Below are 27,398 nucleotides of genomic sequence, written 5' to 3'. Positions count from 1 at the left end.
TTTCTTTAGCTTGTGGAAACAAATTTGACAGCTGACTATTGTGCAAGTTACCTTGCCGCCTTTGAAGGCAGAAATAGCTAGTTTTCAATGGCTTTTATTAGTATCTTAACTACGAATGACTGAATGAAACTAGTAAGAGTAAGGACAGTGTATGTCTACTGTATCCTGGGAAAAGTCTGCAAAGCCAACACCAGAGCTATTCAGTAGTGACGACCTAAAAAGACTTACAATAAAATAACAGTTGACAACCACATAGCTACGGTGGTAGTAGTTAAGAAGGCAGGGAACATAGGGGAAAAATTAGTCTGGTAACTTTTCTGACTGTTGAGAAACTGTGTGGGAAGGGGGCAGCAGAAGTGACTGATAGCAAGGTCACTATGACTAAGTTATTTAACGGGACTCTTGTGCTCTTCCGAGACCACAATAGTTGATAATGAATAGGAGTCTTATCTAGGTACTATTTCTTGACAGTCAGTTTTCCCCTGTGCTTAGTAACAATTAATGTTAAGTAATATTAGTATTTAATGTTACTATCAAATACCAATATTAATGATACCGTTCCTTAATAATCCCCCTTCTTTAACCCCTCCCCTCCCCCCACACCATTTTTCGTAGTGTCTCTGCCTAAGGTAGTTTTCCTTCACGGAAAACCATTTTTTTCTGAGTGATGTAGTCTTGTTTGACAGTTCTCTTTGTATTCAGTGCTGTCAAAATAGCGCGTATAAGTTATTATTTTAAGAGGTTTGTATCAGAGTTTGAGGTTGTGTAACCCAGAGCATTTTTAGTAAGTTTATGAAAGCGACCAATTTAATGACGAGCCCGTTATGGTATAGATGCACAGTATTCTGTTAGCAGTGGTGTGGTATGGATGTGCTTGTTCAGTAGCTGGATCATTAGCATTTGGGGAGGGGATGGGGGGAAATGGTTTATGTCAGTCAGCCAGTTACTGTTCCGCTCCCTGCCCTCTAGCAAGCACAGGTACCTGTTCCTTATCTTGCTTTTGAATTGTCTTAGAAAGCTAGGTCCTGGTCTTGCAAGTGACTTAAGCTCTCAAAGTTGCAGTACTGATGTCAAAAGGCTTAAGTCCTACAGTTGTGAACCTTTGGTAGATGTCCCATGTTGATACAGATGTTGCCCTCAAAACACTTCTGTAGTCTTTGACAGTATTTTTTTCTTATTGCAGCGTTTTGAAGGCAAAGCTTTGTAGCATTATAATCTAGTTTTTTTGCAGAAATAATTTATATAATATTATCTAATGCAACTGCATCTTTTTGTATAATACAAGTAAGTAAAAGCTGAACCTGTACAATTACTAGGCTCTTACTGTTTTTTGTTTGTGTTTAAACACAATTTTTCTTTGCCTTAACACAAGGGTCGGTATATTGTTGGATGGAGTTTGTTTCTAAGGTTTATTATTCAGAGATGGGTAAAAATCAATTAGGGCAAGGCTTGATGGAGAAAATGAGTTGTCAACTATTTCATTGCAGGAGATGGAAACAGCAAGAGGCTGATAAAAGTATGTAGCATAATGACTGCAGGATAGTGACTGACATATGTGGAGTGAAGGCCTTGTTTTTTTTTCTTGTACAAGTGAATGCAATGAAACCAAGGTTTGGAAAATTAAAGCTGACAAAAAGACAGAGAAGTCTGTCCTTTCAAAGTTGTCAGTGGTGTGCTAGGCCCTGAGCTAACTCTTTTAGTTATAGTAACTTCAATGTTGAAAAGAAGATAAACAAAGTCTTTCTATTTCAGACATTGCAGCATGTTGGACATGAAAATGGGTGAAACATCTTTTTAAACCAATTTCAGATGTCAAATGCAAAACAATTAATATTGTGAAGAATGAAATTGAAAGTAAAAATAAACAACTTTGACCTCTTCCTGACATAAACAAAAAATATTTCACATTGTATCTTTAAATGAGGGTAGTATTACTTTTTTTGGATTGACTTAAACAGATATGAATTATTAAAGGGGAACCGCATTGAACTGATTTTTCTGGAGACTGCAAGGGTAGGCGTTGGAAGATATTTTGAAATCGGGATTCAGTTATCTTGTGGTCTTGATTGCTTGGGGGGCTTAGAGGAGTTTAAGTAGAGTAAAGATTTCACCAAATTTGAAGGAATTTTTGTACTGCTGGATTTAGCAGACAGAAGTGGGCATGCTAGCTGATGTGTCCAAACTTAGTACGTAGTTAAGTATGTTTTTACTGAACATAGCTAAAACAAATAGGGGCTTATGGCTTTAGAAGAAAGGGGAGGGTGTGAAACAGATGATCTGTACCTAAAATGTGCGATAAATTCTCGAGTTAGTTACGCGCCCAGTTTGAGAGCTCTTTAGTGGGCATGGAAGGATACACATAGCATTACTTTTATTGTGTATCCTATTTAGAATTGATTAAAGCAATCATGGGGAATATGAAATTGCATCTTAAAAAAATCTCGTGTAGCATTTTTTTTCCTGTGGTGTAGCTAATTTATTTTTGTTCAGTGTCTTCCATGTCTTTAAACTGGTATTTCGAGTACCAGAATTTCAATGGATCCTTCAGGCTGGCTGTTGTTCTGCTATCCAGGACAATTAGTACCCTAGTTGGACACTTCCTGATTTCTTAATTAGGCTATTTTCAGCCCCAAAGAAAAATAGGCTAACTCCATGTCATGCAGTAGTCACTTCTGAACTTAGGGGACCAGCCTGTAGAGACACTAAACGCTTGTCCCTTTGGAAGCCCTCTCCTTGTTCTTTAAGCTAAAAGCCCTTTAAAACAATGAGCTGGGATTCAGTCCCCTAAGTAGAAGAGGGAAGTGTTAGAACACAGATCTTGCAGCATTTGCAGTTTATACTTTTTAGAGAACATATCAGGCTTGGAGTTCGCATCTTCTGATAAGGATGCTCTTATTTTGTAATAAAAACACAATATGGTTAGTAGGCAGTATTAAGTACCTTTTTCAGTGAAGATCCTTGAAGAAAAACAAGTAGTGTGCTAGAAACAAGAAATAAGTCATTTTTGTCCCATATTGGGAGGGCTAATCTTGCCACAGATAGAGTGAACTGGAGTTCCCAGGATTATCCCGTAATTACTGTTTGCCTATGATTCAAGTGTTTACCCTAGTTATGTATGAGGAACACCACAGTGTTATATGATTATAGTGCAAGAAGGTGTTTTTTCTCCTAAAAATTTTGGCTTTTGAGAAAGGACCGTATTGGCTGTTTCTGGACAAAGCACTAATCTGCTGTCATGAGTGAAGTACAGTTGTTGCCACCCTAATTCTCCCATCCTAAGTGTATTGCTCATGAAGGGGGAAGTGAGATGCTTGAGACTCGCGTGGAAGGAGCTGGGTAATGCCCTGTGCAACTTATTGCAGAAATACCCAGCCTAATCGTCAAGTAGTGGGTAGGCTTATTGAATTTAGAAAGAGCAATAGTCTGCTCTCTGGCTTTTCCGTATCTTAAGACTTCAAATAGGAGTTGAGCATGACACGTGACTACGCTTGCTCTATAACTTTCTGTCTCTTCCCTTGCCCTAGGACAGATGGAGAGAAGACCAGTAGTGGTTATACTGTTTTTTATTATTCTGGCTCATAAAATGGGAGTTTGTGTTGTGTGATGTTGCACCTTCCAGTGCTATGTCTTAGAAAGCTGTTGTTTAAGTAACTTTCTATCTAGGACCAGACAGGCTGGAATAATGCCTTTCAAGTGGTAATTGCTTTTAAGTTAACTAGTTACAATGTTTATATTAGATAGAATGTTTGCTTCATTTATTTAATATGATAATTATAGTGTTGTTTCCTAAGAAGAAGGACTTAGAAGATAAATGAAAACTTCCAGCCTTCTCTTACAAAATTGGAAGCTCATTCTCTTTTCTTGCAGTCCTCTGCCCAGTGATGCCATACTTGGAGTTCCTACTGATAAACTCTGAAAGGAGTGAGTTTCTTGCAAGGTCTACCATCCTTCTTAAATTTAGCATGCCAGCTTTGCGAGTAGTTGATGACCCTCATTACTCAGTTTGTCTTGTATTTTCATACTGTCCAAGTCCAGCCCTAAGAAAACTAGCCATCCCGGGGAGAGGAATCCAAGTCCTGTTCTGTGAGGATTTATGCAGTATATTTGCTGATTGTCATATTGTTGTTTAATCTTCTCCAGTAAAAGGCGTTTTCACTGTTTTTTTTCTTCAGCCAGTTGCCTAAGAAAGGAGCGTTACAGTGAACGGGCATCTCAGGCCTTCAGACTCTTCAAGATCAGTCCTAGACTTAGAATTGTCTTGAAACTTTTTTAGGACTTACATGCTTATTAGTAACAGCAGTCCAGTTAATCCAAGTGAACTCACTTTCTGATGTGCATGTTGTTCTTCCTGCCCTTCTAGAATGTTCTGTCAAACTCCATTTCACTTAAGCTTTCATACCTTGATTTTTGAGTGAGCAGAGGAAGATGTTTTAGGGAATTCCAACTCTGGAAGCTACTGTAAATCCTGAGGCGTGCTGTCCTTCTGCATCTACTGCTCATATTCTTGCAAAGATTTGGCTGGGTGGTTGTGTTTTGCTCTGAATGAGCAAGTAGAGAGAGATGCCATTGCAATGGTCTGTTGCTTTTGATGTTTGGTGTTTAAGTATGACTTGGACCAACTCCTCACACTGCAGAATGAGAATCTAGTGTTGAGAGTCTATTCCTGTGGCAGATTGTATGAATGCATCTGGTACAGATCACTACTTCTGGCTTATGTGACTGTTTAGTGTGATAATGTCCTGGTATGTGGCAAGCAAGATGTTTTATTACTGCTTTTCTTCAATAGTTCAGCGGTTATGTAGCGTATGGCTTGCTACTCATTGCAGTAATTGCACAGTTATTGTTATTATTTGCAGTTTTATTTTCTAGTTAGTCTATATATACTAGTTAAAATTGTTTTTTTCAGTTGGATTATGCACTTTTTTGCTGGAAGGTTGTTCTAAAAGATAAACTTTAGAATTTGCATTGTGATTGGGCATGCATATTTTTCAGTGTTCAACATTATTGAATTTATTTGTGCACACCATCTTAAAGGTCACTCCTGTTCTTTCCGTCTCAGACGTGGTTTTGCATGTTGGAGCAACAGAAATTGTTTGTGCGAGTTTAGCAGGTAAAGGAGTTAAGAAACAATGAATACTTAGAACATCATGGTTTTCACATTGGCTAAGAGTAAACCGTAACGTGTGAAGCCCTTTTGCAGTCTTAGTCAGCATGGCTACCTTCTATCAAGTGTAACGTTGGAGTAGCAGGCAGTGAGGTGTTGAAGGAAGCTTTAATTCTAGGCCGTGAAAGACGAGGAGAATATGCTTTAGTGCTTGGAACTTCAGGCTTTTCAAGCATAACGCAAGTTGATACCAACTTGAAGCAAGATTCATGTTTTGTACTTTACAGGATGTAGCTGTAATCTATATGTAAGAAAAGAAACAGGAAGTATTTGGGGTTTTGACATGTGATCCTTACCTTACCTCGTGTATTGAAGTACTATATTAAGGAAAATACGATTTCATGTAACATGGAGCACAAAATAATTGCTGTAAGTTCAATTGGTTGGCATATTCAGGTAGCTTGTGTATTTGGTTGAACTTTCATGTTACTTTGGGAGAACGTGAAGTCGTTTTTACTGTACCAATTAATTCCTGTGCAGTGTTAGCACTCTATTGTTGCTCATCCACTCCTCAGAGCTGTCAGATGCCTCTTTCCCATAGATGTATGAATTAGCACAAGAAGTTAAGAAATACCGGCAGGCTGAGGAAAGTATCTGTTGTACAGGAGAGACGAAGTTCAGCTCTTACTGACATGTGGTCTAATGCTTATCTGATTCTCAAGCTATTGGTCTTTGCATCCATTAAGGACATTTGTTTCTGCATTGCAATGACCATATAATATATTGGCTTTACTTCTCTGAGTATGAGTAATTGATATTTTTCTCTCTGAAGACTGTTATCGATTTAGTTTCTTCTGTAGGCTCAGAAGTAGTTAAATACTGAGCAAGAGCTTTGGAATCTAGTAGCTCTGAGCTAAGTTCTTGGGACAGTGGCCAAGAGTCCGACTGTCATGTAAAAAGCAACTTGGTTTGGAGCAATATCACATTAATATGATGCGCTATCTTCAGTCATCTTTCCTTAGCCAGATTTAACAAAGGAGAGATTAAACAAATGTATGTGCTATCTATTTTCTTTTTTTTCCCTTGCATTTGTGTTTTTATTAAAGCATGTTTATTGCCTGGCTTCAAAAGAAACTGAGGGAGATGTTATTTTCGATGTGCATTCATGGTTGGGTCAACTGAAAGCTTGCTTTCTCATTGTTTGTTAGATTGCAGGATTTTGTATGTCAACGTAGAAAGCAAAATCTTTGTTAGCTAGTAAAAGTATAGTTGTCTTTCAGACTGATACTAATCTAGCAGATTAATCTCTCTGAGAAGGATACGTTTATTTCTGTGGGCTTTGTTGCCATAGTACAAGAGCTGTCAGTCATTAACTAGTGTGTTACCTGTACGGAAGTATTTCTACAGTTGTTTTGTGGATGGAGAACCCAAGTAAATACCGGAGATAAAATGTGATTTTCCCCCCCACACACACACCTTTTGGTCTCTACCTAGCGACTTAGCTCCAGCCTTTCTCGCAGGACTGCAAACATGTTCTGTATATCCACATGTCCATCGTGTAGGCTTTAGCATCTTCTTAGCTGTAGATGTTTGTTTCACTGTACCATGTGTGCACCTAGAGTGCCTGGATGTCTCGCTTTTTGCTAAACAGATTTCATTTCTGGTTGAAGGAGAAAAGTTTGAGCTGACCATTTAGGTTGGGCTTCTTGTCTCTATGTTGTTTTATAGTGTTAGTTTCAAAATACAAGTTCTAACTTGGACCTGTATTTATTTTACTGTAGATATTTTTCTACCTCCATAATAGTGTAGGTAGTTGACTGAGTTCAAGCTTGTAAGCAGAGCTGTGTGAAATGACACTGAATGTTTTATGCCATGCCAAAATGCAAAGTAAAAGCGTGTCAGATGAAAGGTGTTCAGGCAAATCTTTTATTAAGCATTTGTGACTAGTGGTGAATCGAGGCTTTGTCAGCCAATTAAGAGTAGCCTGGTCGCTAAACATGTTGTCCTTTTCCTAAGAAATGGTTGGATTTGCGGATATCTGTTTTGGAATGAAATATTTTTTTTTCTCCTGAATTCTTACAAATCTAGTTTAAAAGCAGTTAAGATATTGTATGGACAGCTGTTTCATTAAATGTTTGGTTTATTTCCAATCCTTATAAATTGGAAATCTGATGCTAGTTTTCGGATTGCAGTAATGCTAAGCAGCAGTTCGCTGATGCGTGTCATATGGTTTCTAATGTGCTGCTGTGCTGCTGCTTTAGAGATTGTTTGTCCTGTTTTTCCTCTCAAGCTTAAGAAGTTAGGCAGTGAACGTGAAATCTCTGTTCTCATGAAGGGCCAGGTTCTCGTTTTTGCATTCATCCTTGTCTAGCTGCTGGCAAGGCAGGAAGATAAATGCCTCTTCTCTTGCTTTCCTGGTTGTTTTAGGAAAGGATTTCAACCTCTGTGTGTTTGACTGCTGGTGAAGAGGGCAGGAACATTTTGTTTTCTCCTCCCGATTTGTTCATTCCTTGCTCTGAATTGCCTAGGTTGGTTAGCTCTCGCTAGCAGCGGTAGGATGTCTTGGTTGTGGGTGGGGTAGGTTGTGAAACTGGCTCTCTAAATAGAAGCAGAGAGGGAAGAGGCGCAGAGAGGTAAAAGTGTAACAACTGGAAATAAAAATCTATGTGATCTTAGGGATCTGATTTGATTAAGCAGAGAAGTGGCGAATATATCTTTTAGCTTAAGTAGCAAGAGATACTTTGTGTTTACTGGTGCTTTATTCCTGAGTAACATCAACACAGATGTTGCACAATATTCAGTCTGCATTGTGGAGCTGAGAGCTAGTTAACTTGTGTGTGCACACAAACATCCATGTGAGTGTAAAGTGATTTTTTTCTCCCTCCCCCCCCTTTTTCTTTTCTTTTTTTTCTTTTTTTTTTTTTTTGCCTTGCTCTTCAATAGGTTTCAAAGGTAGTATTGATCTGAAGAGCATCACATCCCCTTAGGGAGCATCATTACCCTGCGAATGGAGAAACAAAGGAAGATAAAGGGATTTGCCCCAAGTCATTTAACAAGTCTGTACAAGAGATATGGGTAGAGCTTGGAACTTCCTGGCTCTGTGTTGATTTCTTCTTCATCAGTTCTGTAATATACTGTTAATATACCTTGATTGCCATATACAAAACTGAAGCAGAACTAGAAATTTGGATGTTTCAGACTGAGAAAGGAATTCAGATGTTCTGGATTTTTAAGATATTCTGTCTAGAATAAAATACATGTTAGGCTTCCTTCCAAACTTGCACGTTATTTGAATGGATGAATTCGTTCCTTTAGTGCCTTGAACCTTTTATGTGCAAGTGCTGTAAGAGATATGTACTTACATGTAGTAAATCTGATTCTTGGTCTAATTCTTGATCTAATGTATTGACTCATTTTACCTCTTGTGTTCTCATTGTATATTTATATTTTAACTGTAATTTCTATTTGTGTGTTTTGTCTTTCAGTACTAATTCTGTAACAGTTAGGTTTTTTTTTCTCACAGCATTTGTCTATTTTTCTTATAAAAGAAAAATTTAATTATAAGCCAGTATAATTAATATGACAAATTCATATATTATTTTGTAATTACTACAGGTTAAAAATTGCATGTACTGTTACTTACGAAGATGCTTACTAAACCACTTTTGGGGGTTTGGATAATTATTAAATGACTTGCACAAAAGTATAGTGAAGTGTTCCTACTGCTGCCAGCTCTGGGACAGGCTACTGAAGGTCCAAAACATGGAACTAATCTTAACCAAGTTGCTAAATGTGCGTGGGCTTAGGTAGCACTATTTAGAAAGTCTGGCAGAGCCGAGCACTCTTTTGGATCATAGTGATGTAAACACAATAGAAGATCATTTCTTTTAATACTTTATTTTTGCAGATACGGAACAAATATTAAAGCATCTCAGGCACTTAATTACTCTAGTGACATGAACTGTGTAAAGGACCTAACTAGAACAAAGCGTGTGCTTCATGGGACAAAAATAGTAAGTGTGGATGAAATTCATCATGGGAGTGTTTGATATGGCATCAGTTTCGTCCTGTGTGGGTTTTAAATTGAGCGAGCATTTGATTTAGAGGTCTAGTTCAGGTCTATGTCTCTAATAGATTTTCACCTTTCATTCAGCTTTGATCAACTACTGCTTAGATAGCATCACATGGCTTTTGCTAAATGAAATAGCGTGGAAGCAGCAGGAGGTTTATTCATTGTCTGGATGAGATGTCCTGAGGTTCCTTAAGCACTCTGAAGACAGCGAAGAGTTCAGGTTTGTCATAGTGGTTGTAAAAGCAATGTAGCTACACTGAACGGTATCAAAACACTGTGCGCTGAATCTAATTTGGTTTAGCCTTGTAGATGTGTTCAAAACCCTTGATTCCTTGTTTAAATTTCTAGTATTGTCTTCCCAGTTTTCTGCTTCCTTAAAATGTGTTTTGGCTTAATTATCTTCATCGAACGGGCCATTTTTAACTTTTTTTCCCCTTGGCCTGCTGTACTGTTAAACTGGAATTGGTCATGTAACTGCATTTGTAAGACAATTTTTGTCAGAGGACATGTCTTGATTTAGCTGCTCAATTAGTCAGTGTTCTGTTTAGAGCCTAAGCCCAAAGCATACCGGCTTTCAGACTGGTCTGTTTAACAAAAAACAGCCTTGTTCAGTGTTGTGACTGTTCGTTGGCTCTTCCTTGTAAACACAGTAGACTAATGGGGGATAGTAAGCTGTTTTGATAATCCTTACTTTGATGTTCAGAACCTGGATGTCATTGCAGCATTGATTCTTTACTGTTAAATGATGAAGTAAGTCATACTACTTGGAAGTTTTGGTTTCTCTTCTCAAATCATCGAATGTCCCAGTGTGAGGTTTGGAAGTGTTACTGCAGTACCATTCCCAAGCGTAAATGGGATGTAAAACAGTTCAGATGGCAGTCTTAAGACAGAGGTATTTTGAAAGCTAGTTGAAATGATCAAAAGAATAGAATGTGTACCAGATAACGTTTTAAGAATTTCTTGCCCTCATTTGGGTACCATGGAAGTACCATTATTTAAAATATTTTTTGACCTCTGCTTATTGGCATGGGCAGGGTGAAGACTAATATTTTGCTGTCAGAGAAGTTTATTGGTCCCCTGTTGCTATAGCTGATAGTCCACATAGAGCTGTATTTGCTGCTCTGGTATGCTGAGAGTTGAAATGTATACCAGTACTTACAGATAACTAAAGAAGATGAAGAAGGTAAGTAGTGAGATGATGAAACTCTCACTATACTAATACTCTAAAAAATTCGTATCACATCTTCTCATCTGCATAATTTTGCTGGTGAATACAGTTGTGACCATGATCATAAATGGGTCGATTGACTCGGTTGTGATCACACCCATATGTAAAAGTGGGGCAGACTATGTAGACTCTTCCTGGCAATGGAGAGATCTGAATTTCATCTGACTGGCTTAATATGTATCTGCTTCCTTAGAAAAAATAGTAAACTGGAGAGTGTTTATATGACAGAAACCTTAGTCTGAATTGATAGCTTTTGAGCCTTATGAATTAGTTTATTTCTGAGTGGCCTGCTGATGGTTTTGTTGCTGTGGCAGTGAGAAGTGGCATTTATCCAAGATGCCATAGAAGTAGCCATTTTGCAGAAGCTGGGAACCCTATGCTTTGCCTTGTTTCTGTGCCATGGTAGCTTTGTGGTGGTTCGTGCACGAGTTACTGATGTGCAGAGTTGTAGATCCGTTTTCAGACTTGCTTTGCTTTGGATTTTTCTGCCTATGTATTTAAATGACAATTAAAATAGTATTTTCTTTTTTTCTGAAGACTAAATAAAGAACAAGTGGAAGTTCATTAAAGAGCCTTTTTTACTGAGTGGTAACCATTAAAGGTTCTGTATAAACTAAATTTAGTTCCAAAAATGTTGCAGTGGTTCCACACCAGGTATCTAGTGTGTCTGTATCCGCTGATTTAACCAGTTATGTAACTGCAGTTTAATCAGACTCTTGCTTAATATATGGGAAATCTGGTACAACTTTCCTCACCAAGCAACTTGAAAATTGGAATTTAAGTTATTTTTTTAAAATACGTAAACCGTTTGGTGCATTAATGTTTAGCAAAATGTCATTTGAAGTTAACTTACAACAGTAGGTTGAATTCATGAATTCTGTTTATTATATTCTCAGTGCTCTTGAGTGAGTAGTTCAATTTTCCTGTATAGTCTGCATGCACAGATTATATCCTCCTCCTGCTTTTAAAGCTCTGTCTGTTTTCAACTTAGAATAAACTAGACGTCGAGTTGAATTTAGCGGAAAAATCCGGAATGGGGACGCTCAGGTGAAAAAGAAAAACGACAACAAAAAAACCCAACACCCAAAGGAAAAAAACTTGGCATCTGTGGAAGAGGCAACGACTGTTCAAAGTTGTTTTTACTGTGCTGGCAGATGCCAGTAGTAGATGTTTTAGCAGTTTCTTGGATGAGTTCAGAAGCTTTATCATAAAAATTTGGGCAGGAAATGCATCCTGCTTAAAGGCTTCAGTTTGGTTATATCCTCAGTAACAGGATATGCCTAGCCTCCTGAAATTGGAGAAATGTGAGATTTAAGAGCACTATTAAAGGGAATTGAACTAAACATTTTGGCTTCGTTACACAGTTAACATAATCCTTTATATAAATGTTCAGTCAACAGTATTGACCATGAACAAAAGGCTCTGTTCTTGTCAGTTAATAAGGTTCTGTCTTCTGTATTTCTGTTTCTTTTTGAAGCTCACGTTTTGGTAAGGGAAGCGTGAGTGATTTGAAGTTCGTATCTCAGATAAAATGTTGTTTCCTCCTGCAGATGGCTGCCTCTCTTGTAAAGTGCTTGTTGGCTTCAGAAGCTTGTGTGATGTTTCCTGAACTTCTATACTACTTATTCCAGAACTTGTTTAGGCCAGATAGGGATTTTAAAAATGCAAAGCTAGTAAATGATGCAATTATGAGTAATGCAATTTACTGTGGATGCGAGGCCCAGCAACAATACTTGTAAGCTCATTCAAAAGAAACCGGCTTTAAAAATACTCAAATGCCCTTAAAGGAAAAACATGCTTATTTTGGTGTACTGACGTGCTCAAGAAATGTATGAAGTGCATTTGCATAGCAAAAAGGTGTTTGAGGCAATATACAGTTGAATTGGCTGCCTTACTCTGCATCTCAGATGTAGAAATCACTTGAAGTTCCTTAAATGAGTTGAAGATAGTGTTGTACTCAAACTGGAAAATTGTGTTCCCTACACATTGAAGCAGGAAGGTTAAAAAACAGAAAGCTGTTTTGTTGCTGTTACGGATGTGGCTGTTAACACGTTCTGTATGCTTCACTGGATAGAATTAAAATGGCTTTTCTCAGATACCTTTGGGTAGTCCTAAAAAGCTGCTTGGTCCCCACCAATGCTGGGAGCAGACTTGGATTAGTTTCTATAAACATAAAACTTCTATTGCTCCTGTGAGAGGAAAGCTTTTAATCTTTTGTTAGAAAGCAGGACAGTACCTCTGCTTCTCTGTTTAGTGTACTAGTTTCTTTTGTTTTTTTCTAAAAGTAGTATCTTCACAACGGTGCAGCCCTAGAGGTGTGAGAGATGTCCTTTCAAATGAGTGAAGCCAAAGTGTTCGTGACTTGTTGCCAAATCTTACTCCGGTTTCCTACTTTCAGTTTCTGTTAGTATACATAAGGGACCCATTTAACACTGCCAAGCCTTTTCTTTTTTGTTTGTTTGTTTGTTTCCATATGATGTTTCAATCTGTTCATGAGAAGAGGTTATGTTTAAATCTTCATAATCAACGGTGCTGTGAGCCATCTACTAATTGTGTTGTGTGATAACTTGCTTAATAAGAGAAGACGAGTGCCTGGTAACTTAAATAAGAGTCTGTTAAACATAGCTGCGGAGGTAAATGTATCAGATCTTTCAGTGAATAAGAAAAGTGGATGAAACTGTAGTATTATGCAGTAGTGCAGTGGTGGTGACTTCTTTTATTTTTATTTTTTCAGACAACTTGAATCATATTTGTAATGTGGGGAGGTTCCTCCTCCTCCTTGCTCAAAAGAGCATGGAGTTAGAGGGAACATTTTTATCCAAAGAAATTGCATGTTTTATCTTGGAAGCATTAGATGCTATATTGTATGGCATGTTAAAGACTTGCAGTTTTTAGAATATGCATTAAATAAGCTATTCAGTCAAGGTGGTTTCATCTTCCTTAAATTTTACAGAATGTTACAGGAAATACAAATGCTTCAATTTTGGTGGCTGTATCTAATTAAGCTAGTTTACATATTCATGTGCATTAGAAAACTGTTTTGATCTCTAAGTGATACAGCTGAGGCAGCTAGTCAGAATATTGCACAAGAACAGTGCACTCACTAAGGTAGTTGGTAAACTGGGTACTTCTAAGAAACATGTCTGATGAGCAGCACGATGATCTTTAATGCAGAATGCTGAGCTTTGTTCCTTTTGCTGTTGGCTAGATCGAAGCGTGGATATCTCAGCCAGCCAGCTGTCCGACAGTATCTGCTGAAACCTACAACTACAACATTAGGCCTTAAATTTGTCTGTAGCAAAAGTATTTGACAGTCCAGTGGAATGCTGCAGGACTCCAGCTGACTAGAACAGATATATTGAATATAGAAAAAGAATATTCTGAAACCTGTATGATCTCATTGAATTATGAAGTTTTAATGCAGTTAATTATAGGAAGACAGAACAGATTTCTGTAGAAAGTCCTTCTTGTGTGTAAGAGAGCTTGTTCCAATTTGTCCTATTGGAAATTCTCTTACAAAGAAGTCCTGCTGCCAGCTGCAGCAAGAGAAATGATTTACAGGGCTCTGTGGAGACTTGCCTTTTAAAAGGCCAATTAATGACATTTTAATGTGTTTCATAGGTATGTACACATGCTTACCTTATATTCATATTTCTCACTTGTTTTTTTCCTTGAGGAGAAAGAAAAATGTTGCCTGATGGAAGGGGAGGAATGCGGAGAGACTTAATAGATGACTACATTTTCAAAATTTTAAGCTATCTTGACCTAAACAGTTGCAAGACGCTGAATAGACTGCAGGCTTCCTCGCTGGTCCTTACAGGTCAAGAGTGAAAGACAGCAGTATCGGAGATGGTGGCTGTAAGATTCTTGCTGAGACTTTTTTGATGATTAACTGAATCAGCATGAAAAAAAGATGTTTCCAGTTGATGCCATAGGAATGCCCCTTGGGATTTAAAAGACAAACTACCGATTTGGGACTGGTATTTTTAATATTCCTCTGTATTTCACCTATGTTGCTTCCTTACCTAGTCCCTTTACTGACATGAGGGATTTTTCCATGATTTCTGGGCATCTATAGCAGGTTGTGTAGCACTTGAGTTTGTGTAGAGTCAATTGTTTGCTTGGTAGCAAGCTTACAGGATGCCTGGTCTTAAGAACTGAGTTTGCAACGATAAGAGAAAATATGGCTGACATTGCAAGTCTGTAAGAAAACTTTGGGGATGACCTTTCCCTGCTGGTTGATCATAAAAAGTTCTTGCACCTGTTTGCAACACTGTTATGGGCTTTGCTTATGATTGCACATGGTGAGAGTACATTGAATCTGGGAGGCTTTTTGAAAAAAAAATTCTTTGCGTTAGGCATTTGTTCTACTTTGCCACATGTTTCTCAGTTTCACTGTAAAAATACTTTTTAAATGCTTGGCATGTCCGTTGATGCATAGGTGTTACGAAATAGGAAAGCTTTTGATGCAGAACTGTATCAGACCTTTCTTCAATCTTTCTCAGAGCTCCATAGTAACTTGAAGTGTCTTCATTACCCACAATAGGGTAATGTCTTAGGTGCTCATGTCCAAGCGTTGTGCAAAGTTGGGCTGGAGCTGGTGCCGGGAGATAGAGAAACCTGACAGTGTGAGTTCGCAGGCAGGACTAAGTCCGATTGCCTCTTACAGGTATGCATGGCAGACATTAGTAGTGACCAAGGTTTGCAATTCACTGTTAACTATTTTTGCAGCACTGCCTTAAGAACAGATGCAGATTTGAAGAAAGCAGTGCTCGCTGTTTATCTAGCAGCGATATTCAGAGAGCGTTATGCAGTGGGAATTTGTGTGGGCAGTAGAAAAAACGAATTTCTTGGTAGTGGTATGTCTTTTTGAATGCATTGTCTGCACACTCAAAATGGGGAAATATTTAAGTCCAAAATTGGCACGTAGAAGTGGATTATTTTAAACATAGTGAGCTATTTCTACTCTTATTTTCTGGAATGCTGAGCTCCTGGGCTTCCAGGCAGCATCCGTCAACTGCTTTTCCAGATGGAGCTCTTACTCGGAGCCTTATGTTCAGGATTGGGACTTGAGGAATGTGCTTTACTAAAAATATGTGCACACAAGTATATGTAAACACGTGTATGCATGTACATAGGGTATTCCAAATGACTATGCCCTCATAACAGTTTTTAATGAATCAGTGCAGCACTTGCCTCCGATCTATGGTATGCAGCATTTTGAATAGATACTTCAATGCACTATTACATTTTTGCTTTTTTGTTATTAGGCATGTAGTGGTCTGCTTTCTCAGTGGTCTGAGAAACCTTTGACCGTATATTGGTTAGAGACTATGAAATTCACGTGATCTATTTTTCTTGCTGCTTAGCGTAATTTGAGAGTAAAGGTAGTGTGATTTGAGGCGAGTTGAGTACCGGAACAGGTAGCTCAGAAAGGTGGTGGAGCGGTGATGAGTCTCTCGAAGATACTCGAGACCCAATTGGACACAGTCCTGGGCAGCGTGCTCTAGCTAACCCTGCTTGAGCAGAGTGGTTGGACCAGAAGATCTCCAGAGGTAGTTTCTAAACTCAGCTGTTCTGTAATTTAAGACTGCCTTTACTCAGCAGGAAGGCCACTTTACAGAGCTTTCCTGAAAATGAGCATGTGCAGGTGTTACGCCTTTGATCAGTGGCAGTACAGCCAGGATAGTTGAGACAGCTGACACATGGCACCTTCTCTGTACATGATGTGCTGTTGCTGGGCTCAGGGCTAGCGGTGGTGGACGCAATGTGGCAGTGGTGTTTAAGCAATTAAAAGATGGCAGCGTACATGGATGGTGAAAACTGGACAACCCTTGTCCTTACTCAGCAAGCACAGCGTACCAACAAGAGATGTTATGACGGTTGCCAGGAATCTTCTGGCTTTGCTGGAAAACTAGTAATTTATTCGATGGGGTGCTTCATCATCTTGTGTAGGGGTGCTTCAGGAATGCAAAGGCAGAATTACCTGAATGCTCAGTGCTGAGAACGCTTCCTTGTCCTGTTGAGTCATTGACAACAACTGAACTCTTGAGCAAAAATTTTTCATAAGGTCCGAAAATCATGATAAATCTCTGATAACATGTAGATTCTCAACTATCATGCAGTTTTTGAGTCTGACTGAAGTTTTCAATTACTTCTGGCAGTGTAGCAATATATTAGGATCACAGAAATGCTGTGATTGGTTACGTCAGTAATGCACTGTTTTTATTATAAAGGACATGGAGATGTGATAAAACATCATGGAAAGACTTTTGACCCAGGTTAATTGATAGCTGTGGCAGAGCAGGATTTTCTCAAGATTCCTTGTAAAAACAACGCACTTAAGCTTAATACTTGTCGAAAGAAGATCTTCCCAAGTAGTTTATACTGAAGTGCCCATGGATCTTCTGAGCTGTCTTTTCAAGAGGTCATGTTTTTGTTTTGGTGGAGAAGGGGTTGCTGCTGTCCTCTTAACTTTTTTTTTAAATTGGATTTTTTGGTGTCTTCAGTGCTGCTCATAAGGTCATTTTGTTTGGAGGTGGATTTCTTCAGCAAAAAATATACTTTACTGGAGAGCGTGTGCTTGGAACACTTAATGAAGCCTTGCTGCTGCCCTTTGCTGTAGACTTGCAAGAAGATTTTTGCATTTTAGCCTCATTTGGAGCCTATCTGCAGGACTTTCATACTGTTGCTTTCAAAGTCTGGTCTCATTCTGTATTTTTAGTAGGTTCATAGTCTCTAAAATGATTTGAGCTTGTGTGCAGGGCTTGCAAACTATAAAGCTGGGAAGGATATACAGTTCTAGGAGGTATGCAGCTTATGAATGAGGCCATCTCTGATTGCGGGTGTACTTTATTTTGGTAGATGTTGGGGACATCTGGTCAACTTACAGATCTGGAGTAACAGAGAGTGGATGTACACAAAGTGATGTAGGCATAAAGCCTTTCTTCAGGTCCAAGCTCTAAGGGTTAGCTTTTTCAAAATTTGTTCTCTCTTTAAAGTCAAGGCACTTCTAGAAAAGTAAATTATTAAATACCCATTTGTGCTGATAGTATAGACAGAGAAGAGGGGAAAACATGAAGCAGTAGCCAGTGTTTGGTGTAATACTTGTTTGAAGAGCTTTGATCTATAGCTTCCCAGCTTGCTTTATTCATTTCAGACTACTGAAATGTATTGAAAAGCTTGATGGAAATGCTATAGGTGAAAAAATTTTTTGATGTAAAATGGCTATCTTTATAAATACTCACTTTTGACTATTTGTATGTAAATGGAAGTGAATGTTAAGGCTTAGATCACTGTCTGTCTCTAACAGCCAGATTTGAAAGCGTTTGTAGGGAAACTTTTATACCTTGCTGTTCTTAAGAACGAGTATAGTAAACTGTTGTGGATCAGCAATTGGTAAAGTGTGGGTAGTAATTGTTATATTTTAGTCTGTGTACAATTTCCTTGTCAGTGAAAGTTATGTTTCATTTGTCTGAAATTTGAGGATTTAGTCAGTCAGCCAGTTGGAGGTATAACACTTGGTGCTTCTGTATGTTTTAATGGAGTATTTAAAAAAAACTCTTCAGTTTTGTTGTGTGTCTCTAAAGCGTGCATAATGTTTGTTCTTGGCTGATATATTTCTGGTGTTTCTCGATAGAACTGTTGTGAGCACTCTGAAAGGTAGTCATGGTGGCAGAGCAATCTTCAGTCATATTTTGTTTTACCAGAGTAAGATATTTTCAGTTCTGACAGTTTCACAATCTTCTTGTTGGAGTGCCAAGAATAATGTGGGAAGATATAAGCAGAAAGGTGAGACCATTTACATTTTTCAGAGTTGTACTGAAATGGATATAGGGATAAGAAGCTGAAAATGTCTTCACTCTAAGTGTGTGGATTTGTTTTAAACTTGGGTTCAGACACTGCTAATTAGCTAGTTAATAAGGCTCCAAAAGTGGATGACTGAGATGGAAGAGATGACTATTCAAGGTAAGAAAGACTTATGAGTACCAGCTTGTTGAACTTTTTTGTAATGAGCTTATTCTTCCAAGCTTGCAAGTTTGGGTTCTGTGAAGTTTATCCTCACGGATGAAACTATTGAGGATGCTAAAAGGGGTTTTAGCTTAGTATTTTAAGGAATTGTGACTTATGTAATGCGACCGTCTTGCACAGCTTTTCACTGTTGAATTTCAATTGAGTTTCATGGAAATAAAACTTTAAGATACCTAGTTCCTTCAGTTGTCAAAAATGGGGGGAGGGGAGGGGGAGATAGCGATGATATTTAGACTCTACCACTCTGGCATACAATAAAAAGGACGTGTGAATATTAATTTTGATTGGAAAATAGCTAGTGATTCTAAGTTGTAGGTCTATGAATAATAGAAGTGAGTCTTGGATACAGTGCCTCTGTCTGGAGTGCTTCATTCTGGTTCACACTTACCAGTGCTGCTGTTAGATAATTTTTTTTTTTTTTTTGAAGCTGACATAGGCCTTATTGGGTTGGTCAAGCCCACTGCAGCTGTCATGGTACGAAAAAACTTGCTTGTTGCTTATGCCTGGTATACAAACCTGTTAGGAAATCTACATTAGCGACAATTTTTAGAAGGTATCTGAAAGAGTTTACTGAAAAGTAAACTTGCTTGCTATGCTAAAATACTCTAATGGCTAAAGGTGGTGAAGTTAGCGTAACTGTGTCACCAAATGTATTGAGAGTCTGGGCATGTATGAAATTACATCCTTTTTGTCAAGTTTTTATCAAAGATGGTATACATTCTGCTGCTTCCATTAATGAGAGAACCTGAAACTTTGGCCTCATTTCCCTCTGAAAAGGCCTCAAAGTCAGCAGAGTTTTTACTGGTCACCCAGAAGGCAAAGAATGTGCGCTCTTCGGTTAGTCTCTGCATACCTGTCCTGGGGCCAGCCGCTGCATGTTGTGGTATTTCTCATCTTTGGGAAGATGAGGTGCCTATGGGATGCCATGAGGGAGTTGGGACCTGAGTGTGTGTTGCAGTGGGTCAAGTTACAGGAATTTAAGAAGGGAACCAGAATTGCCATGATGAGTGATACAGAATGGAAGTGTGTAGGAAAGCTGGTGGCTTAAAATTTGGAACTTCATTATCATCTTTTTATGTGCAGTAGCATTTGACAGTTTTGTTTTTAAGTGTTGTTTTGGATGCATTTTGTTCTGGAAAACTCAGTGGATGTCTTCACTGGTGTAAAAAATAAAAAAATTTCTTCAGCTTATAAAAAATACTGCCAAAATCCAAGCTCCTATGCTGACCTACATGTGGAAGTGTAGTTCTGTTCAGGCTTTAATTCTGAGTGTCTGTGAGAAAGCAACTACTCTGTTTCCGGTTGTTTCCGTAAAACGTTTGACTAGAAAATGCGTACGACTTGCTTTCTTATTTCCTCCTTTCTTATTTCCTCCTTGCTTCCTATTAACATAGCAACATTTTACAAGAGTTTTCATAAAAGTTTTCTAGGAAAATCTCAAGCTTTGCAAACTTCTGCCTGTCTCAGAGGGTCTTTCACTTCCTGTCATTAGTTTAAAAAAAGTGTGTGTGTGTGTGTGTATATATATATGTCCGTGTGTGTGCATATCAAAAAGCCCTTCAGTGGGTTGTGCTTCTTTAAGCGTTCAGGACAAACTGATAAAAATGACCTGTAAATGTTTACAGCACTAATGATTGCTAGCTGTGGTGTTTTCAGTGAGAAGTTTGGTGTCGGAGACTATTGAGAAGGTTCATGGGTTAGAGTTTTGCTGGACAAAGATTTCCAGAGCACTGACTACTTTTAGGGTTCCTGTAAATATTTATCTACCTAATGGAGCTTTGTTCAGAGTTAGTCCTTTGATGAAAGATCCCACGGACATTTTTGAATGTTGACATTAACTGGTGGAAAATCATTCAAGGTTACATACCTACTCCTGGGCAAGATGGGGAGCAGGTCTGCTTTTATGGCTGTTTTCAGGTTCAAGTATTAGTTAATAATGCCACCTAATGGCAAAAAGAGCATTTGTCGGAATGTTCAGATTTCTCAATTCACTCCTTTCCCCCCCCCCCCCCCCCTTGGATCACATCTGCTGTGGTTGCATGAAAGTGATTATCAAGTAAACTTGAAATCCAGTATTTTGGTTTTGTCCTGCTGCTAGTTGTAGAGAATTCTCTATGAGTATTATTTTTAAAAATCTTCCAATAAGAATGGTCTGCACATCAATCTGTTAGTGTAATGCCCCAACGTGGTGTTAGGGGAGCCCTGTAGGAACATTTCTGGCCTCGCTGGAACTTTGCATTAGAACCTGAGTAACTTAAGAGCATGTGTCTGTTAATATTTTGGGAGTACCCTTTGTTAAGCAGGTTAAGTTTATGATAACGTTTTTGAAGAACTTAGACTGATGTGTTAAAATTGACAATAACTATGTTTTGACATCATAGCATCCCATTTTTAATGCTCTTTTAGACAAATAATAGGTATTTTATGTAAAAGAAAAGTTCCTGATGTAATTAACCTTCCTCAGTTGTAAATTTTCATGCAGACTTCTGATGAGATTTCTATCAGATGAGATGCATTAGACTTTAAAAATGCTACTGGCAGACTATATCAGGAAACTTGAAACATCTGCATTTCAGTTGACTACATCATTATCAGAATAGTTAATCATTCTAGTTTACATATTTCTGTCCTGATTGTAAAAGTTAGGTTTTGTGCTAATTGAAAGTTCCCATGGTAATAGTTGGCTTGCCATCAGGCAGACACTCAGTCAAGGGAGGTATGCATTGATTTGAGCTCCCTTATGAGGCAGGTTTCCGAAAACTGTGGCAAAGCAGTGTGTGTGAAACTTGAGCTGATGTTAACATAATTTGCTGTAGGCCCTGAGCAGTAGTTAGGATTAACATGAGACAAGACTGAGGGTTGTTATTTCCTTTGGTTTGCACGAGTGTTTGGATTACTTTTTGTGTAGGCCATTTCACTTTGTTTCTGTGTATAATAACGTTTCATGTGCTTTTCCTGTACTAATGAAGAGAAAAGGAAAAACCTGACACTGAGGTTGGGAGAAGGACTCAGGTGTTTGACTTGTGGATGAACTTGACAGTGCTCATGTTCCCACGACTACTGCGATCATGAGCATTCTCACTCCAATGGTAGTATGTTTCCATTTCATCTGTGTTCAACGTGGATTTGAATAAAAACATTACTTAGGAAGTGATTCCTTGCTGGCACTATTAATGACTTTGGTTTCTTCCTGTCTCCATCCTACAATGAAAACTTACAAAACTTCTTGCATATTTCTAATGACTCTTGGCTTAATATCTTACTCCTTGAATTTTAAAACGTAGGTTTAGGAAAAGAATAAGAATTTACTTCATCAAATACTGGAGGGTTTAAAAGCTGTGAAGGGGTGGAGAATACTTTCAATTTGGTCTTATTTCCAGGTGAGATTCTGAAAATAATTCAGGGTTGGTAGTGGCAAAACAGACTATATAGAGTTTACACGAGGCTATAATTAGAATGTGAAAATATTAAAAAACATTTTTCTGTTTAGTGGTGTAACATAATTGTAAGCTGCTTAAGTTTTTGTCCCGAAAACTTCATGTGAGTGAGTTCTGATTGAGCTGTCCTGGCAATTTTTGGGAAGTGTTCATTGCTTCTCACTCAGACTGGCATGCGCGCTTCTTCATTCGTTTCTTAGCGTATAGTGATGTTGGTTAGAGGAGTAACAGTCTCAGTTAGCTCCATTCATTTGTAGTTGTCTTCTGCAGGTGGCTTCTCTACTGTGTTTCTGGTACGTACCCACGGTGGAATACGTTGCGCACTGAAACGAATGTATGTTAACAGTGTGCCAGATCTCAACATCTGCAAGAGAGAAATTACAATTATGGTAAGTAACACATTACTTATAATTGTAGGATGCACACATTTACAATACCTATATGCTACCTCACTTCTCTCTAATGGCAAGCTCTTCTAGACCACGTTTTCTTTTGACCTTATGGTCTTGATTTTGTGCAGCTAGTGTAGTGCTTTCTGGAAACTAATACTCAGCATGGGGTTAGTACATGATAAATTCCTAAAGCAAATGTTAAAATGTATTTGATTCTGTAGTTGATCGTTTTGTCAGTACCTTTGCTTTCCAATAAATAATAATAATAAAAACAAAGTAGCTTCTTTTGGTTCTGAAGTGATAACTTCAATTCTGTAAGTCCTGTATGTGTTACAGTTCAGTTAGCTGAGTGATGCTGCTGGTTACTGGCACAAGTATCGTCATCTTCAGTAGGCTTAAGCGTGTGTTTGAACCATCCAGCACTGAGATAATTGATATGTGTAGCTTAAAACTTTGAACTCCACTACGTAATTAGAATACATTACCTGATTTTTATTTTTGAGCTGATCAAGAATAAAAAAAGAAAAACTAGAATTCCCCCCCCCTCAAGTGCTTTTTGGTTTATAATTACTTGGTGGCTGTTTAAAAATAAATGTATTAGTGGTTGACATGGCAAAAGAAAATCTGTCCTGTTGTCCTTCAACAGGTGTTACAAAGGTTATTTCTCTCTATCTCCAAGTACTTCCAGCTTAAACATGTTGTAATCGTAGAAACCACTGTGGAGTTACCAAGAAGAGGTCCTTTTTTGCTATCTATAACTTGTCATATAGGCAGGAATTCTGCGTTGCAGAAGAGGACACTGGTATTGTCAGATGTGTAATATAAATTTGCTTAAATTCCACATGTAAGATAGCTTGGGTTTTTGCTTTGGGACAACTTGATTTGTTTACATGTTTTTAAAATTGTGATAGTTCTGGCTACAGCTGTGTAAGTTTCAGTTTCTTTTCAACATTAAAAAAAAAAAAAAAAAAAAAGCAATTGTTCTGCAATATTGCCACCTCTTCATTTATAGTGTTCCTGTCTGGAATTTACCTTGAAGGAGCCAAGAATAACTTTTTTTTTTCTATCTATTACCTATCAAGGCTGTCTGATACCACTACTCAGTGTTGTTTTAGGTTACGGTGATTCGGACTTCTTTGCACTGTCCAGTCAGTAGCACATCAGGTTTTTGTTTTGAATTGCTGTTGTACTGTATTCCATCTGTGGCTTCAACGCTGAATTTGCTGGCAGTGATGGACTTCAAACATATTCTGTTTGTGGGTACTTGGTAAACAAGTCGCGGATGTGAGGCATGGTCTTGCTTAAATTGATTTTCTGAATGACATTCAGAATTTGTACTTTCTTTCATTTGGTTAATGTTTTCTATATTGAAGTATAACATTTTTTTTTCTCCCCCTATCTTTCAGAAAGAGTTGTCTGGGCACAAGAATATTGTTGGTTATTTGGATTGTGCTGTTAATTCTGTAAGTGATAATGTTTGGGAGGTACTCATTCTCATGGAATATTGTCGAGGTAAGAGATTATTCTTTGATTTTCAGAGTAAATGCAAATAACACATTCATATTGCTAATCTGGGGTTCTTATGTAGTGTTTTCCCTTTAATTTAAAAGGATAAAGTACAAATCCGGCAACTGGAATCCAATTACTTTTTTTCACATTTTTGTTTTGTTGGTAGTTAAGGATCAAATGCGTTGAACGTGTTGAAAATGTAAAAGTCATTGTCGTACAACTCTGTAATTGAGTGTTTTTTGACATAATAGAAAAATTTATATAAATAGAATGTGGAATGATTCCATTTCATTGTTTCTGCTAATGAGCATGTGGTTAGAATGTAATTTGATAGCAAAAATTGGAAAACAAAGCGTGCGCAAGGCTCTTACCTGACAAATGACTTTTTATAAGTCGGCATAATATAGTAAGCATTGATGCAGGTCATAAGCAGGACGCAGAACCATTATTTTGTCATGTAACTTTATTTTGCACAGTAAAATAAAACCAATGAATTCAAAACAGGTGGTTCCAAAGTTTTCCCTGCTGCACACAGGCATTAGAGTAAACTTGCTGAAAATAGGCCAAGTGCTGCAAGTAGAAAATATTTTTAGAGGAGGGGAAAAAACCTTCCACTGTCCATAAGGCTCTTAAAATACTTTCAACTGAGTTTTACATTGTTTTTGTTTCCGGTAGAAGCAGCACCTAGAACAAGTTGCTCTATCTGTACCATGAGGAGCCAAATAAAGACTTAGTCATGTAGTTTTTTTGGAAAGGACATGAGGAGAGAAGGTGACAATTCATATCTAACCTTTGGGCCCTCCATCCTGTGGTGACATAGTGCTCTTTTATGGGTGAATTTCCACCCATATTGTGCGAACCCACTTCAGACTCCGTCGGTGACCCTGTTTCCTTAGTCGTAGTAGTAAATGTTAAAGAAATACTTCTGTACCTGTTGCAATTCGTAGGAGCCAGCTTCTCGGTGTTCAGGTTAACTCACTGGTTTGGACTTTCCTGAATTTGGCTTGTGGGTGGTTTGTTGCCACGTAAACCCTCCACGCAAACTCACTCCCTTACTTCTATATTTAATTTCTGCCCACTTAATTTTGAAGACACACAGAAGTAAGCCTTCAAATGACTTGACTGTTAGGTTTTTTTTCCTTTTTCAAAAGATGTTTGTATAGAAGGAACGCTCTTCATGGCCCCTAGCTCATGAGTTGTGCTTGGTCTGTTAGTGGTGAGTAAGCACTGTAATAGGAAGAGAAGGGTAATGTGGTAAAACTGCCTCTAAAAGCAAAGTGATAGCTCCTGCTTCTCAAGAAAAAGCCTCTCAAGAGGTTACACGAGGGCATTTCTGTTAAAGTGGGTTCAGATCTCCCTTGTTTCTTTGTCTTTTTGGGAGACAAAGAAAGGCTGTCTAGAGTATGAATTCAAGTGAACTCTGTTCAGACTGACAGCATTTTGGCTGTTGATCTAAACGCAAGAAGCGTTTTTCGGGAACGTCTTCATGTGATAGATGTTTTTTTTTGTTTGCAGCAGTTTGTCCCAAAGTGATTTCTGTCACAAGGTTTTTGTTTGCTTGTTTGAGATGGTAATTTTTCTGTCTAGGGTGGCATAGGAGTGCCAGCTTGGAAGATGAAGGACTTCTATAATTCAGTGACTGTGGAAAACTTTGTTTTATCTTACTTTGGGGCTTTTTGCATGTGAAAAGCATTTACTACTGTAAATCATACCAAATACTTAAAATCCTATGCTGTTTTTTTTTTAGCTGGGCAAGTTGTGAATCAGATGAATCAACGCCTGCAGACAGGCTTTACCGAATCAGAAGTAATGAGAATATTCTGTGATACCTGTGAAGCTGTTGCCAGGTTGCATCAGTGCAAAACTCCTATAGTGCACCGGGATCTAAAGGTATGAACTTCGAATGAAAAGGAACATTTATCTGAAGTGGAGCAATCTACTTCCTACATACACTCTCAGTTATTTTGAAGTATTTTAGGAGCTTGGCTTCTAGTTAGGGAAACACTTGCTTTTGCAGGAGTTGTAACCAGAAGACAACATCAGTTAATGCTAAGTTTGTTACCTGATTCTTCTGAAAACTCAGCCTGTTTCTTGTGTGAGTGTGTTTGTGAGGGGAAAAATGGGTTTTAACAATTGAGGATTAATGCCATTGTTGTGTCTAATGTTACTGTTTCTCTGTTGATTTTCTTCGAAGGTGGAGAATATATTGTTAAACGATAGTGGAAACTACGTTCTCTGTGATTTCGGCAGTGCCACTAACAAATTTCTAAATCCTCAAAAAGATGGTGTTAATTTGGTTGAGGAAGAAATTAAAAAGTAAGTTTGCTTTACTTTCAAGTGACTTTGTAGAAGCACTGAATGCGCTCTCAGAAAGTCTGTGTATTACTCACTGATCTTCTGCACCCCAACAAGCAGAAATGTGCGCATATCTTAACGTGAGTTATAACTTAGTAGTTGGATAAATACTGGAATGAGTGAGGCAGAATAGCAAAACTGTTTGTTAATGGAGATTTTCCCATTTATTCAGAGATAGTTTTTGCAAAGCTGAAACTCTTGAGTAGAATAAGGCATTTAAAATAGCATGGAGTTTGAAAATCAAGCAGTTTGCAATATACCCATGGCGAGCGTCTGGTTTTGGGAGTCTGGTATTTTAAATTGTGCTATTCTAATAGAGCATGCTGAGTGTCTGAGATGAAAGGGACAGCCATTCTTAATTGTTAAAATAAGTCCACGTATGGTCTTACTGATGAAGTGCTCTGTGTCCTTTCTTCTAAGATTGATCAGAAAATTATTTTAACTTTAACGATGCTTCAGCAATAAACACACTGGGTTGTTTTTGCCCTTTCATGCTAACTATTGCAGGGGGATAAACACAGACCTTTTTCAAGTTATAATGTCGTATGTCACTTCTTTCAGCTATAAAAATACTCTTGACTACAGGTTTTGAAATACTTTTTGAGACGTTAATTTTTTGAAATGTGCCTACTGTATATTTCAGTATGAGGTGGAATACTCTTAGGTGTTTCATGTGACTATTTGGTAATTGAAGTATATAAGCAGAGGGATGCTAAGTTAGAAAAATACTCGTCCCGGGGAGATATTTTTAAGAGTGAATTTTAGCTGACCTAAAAATCATCATCCTGAATAATCAATGTTATGTAGCTACTACAGATATTCTCTTTGCCCTTTGAAGGGATTGCAATAAGTGACTTAAGTGGTGTGAGAAAGTTCTGGAAGAATACCAGAAACTTAGATGTGAATGGACACTAGAAAAGGTGCCTTTGGTCCCGAGGCAAGCTTTTTATTTATTTCCTCTTTTATGTACTGTTAGGTATACAACGCTATCATACAGAGCTCCTGAAATGATAAACCTGTACGGAGGGAAACCAATTACTACCAAGGCTGATATCTGGGTAAGTAAAAAAATGAGATATGAATTGTGGAGCTTTCATTAAGAGTAAGAAAAGGTTAAAAGCCACGTTGACTAATGGGAAAACTATTTCTCTGAAATGATGAGAGAAGCTGTATGTGGCAGAGTCTCCCAAACAGAGGGAGGTTTCACCGTCTTTCCCATGTAAAGTGAATGCCATTTGTGATGAATATTTTGAGTTGAGTAATTGTTTAG

General features: G+C 38.1%; 1 protein-coding gene across 2 annotated transcripts in view; it reads left to right on the top strand.

The window, feature by feature from the left end:
- BMP2K (BMP2 inducible kinase) overlaps nt 1–27,398 on the top strand; it is a 68,232-nt gene that overhangs the window by 1,630 nt on the left and 39,204 nt on the right. For both annotated transcript variants that reach the window (XM_062574352.1, XM_062574351.1), the window contains exons 2-6: nt 22,143–22,261; nt 23,671–23,776; nt 25,521–25,663; nt 25,968–26,089; nt 27,105–27,186. In XM_062574352.1, coding sequence (XP_062430336.1) covers nt 22,143–22,261; nt 23,671–23,776; nt 25,521–25,663; nt 25,968–26,089; nt 27,105–27,186 — 572 coding nt within the window. The remainder of the gene's footprint in view (nt 1–22,142; nt 22,262–23,670; nt 23,777–25,520; nt 25,664–25,967; nt 26,090–27,104; nt 27,187–27,398) is intronic.

Source organism: Rhea pennata, chromosome 4, assembly GCF_028389875.1.
Source record: "Rhea pennata isolate bPtePen1 chromosome 4, bPtePen1.pri, whole genome shotgun sequence".
In the NCBI taxonomy this organism is placed as follows: domain Eukaryota; kingdom Metazoa; phylum Chordata; class Aves; order Rheiformes; family Rheidae; genus Rhea; species Rhea pennata.
This window is presented reverse-complemented; position numbering and strand designations above follow the sequence as displayed.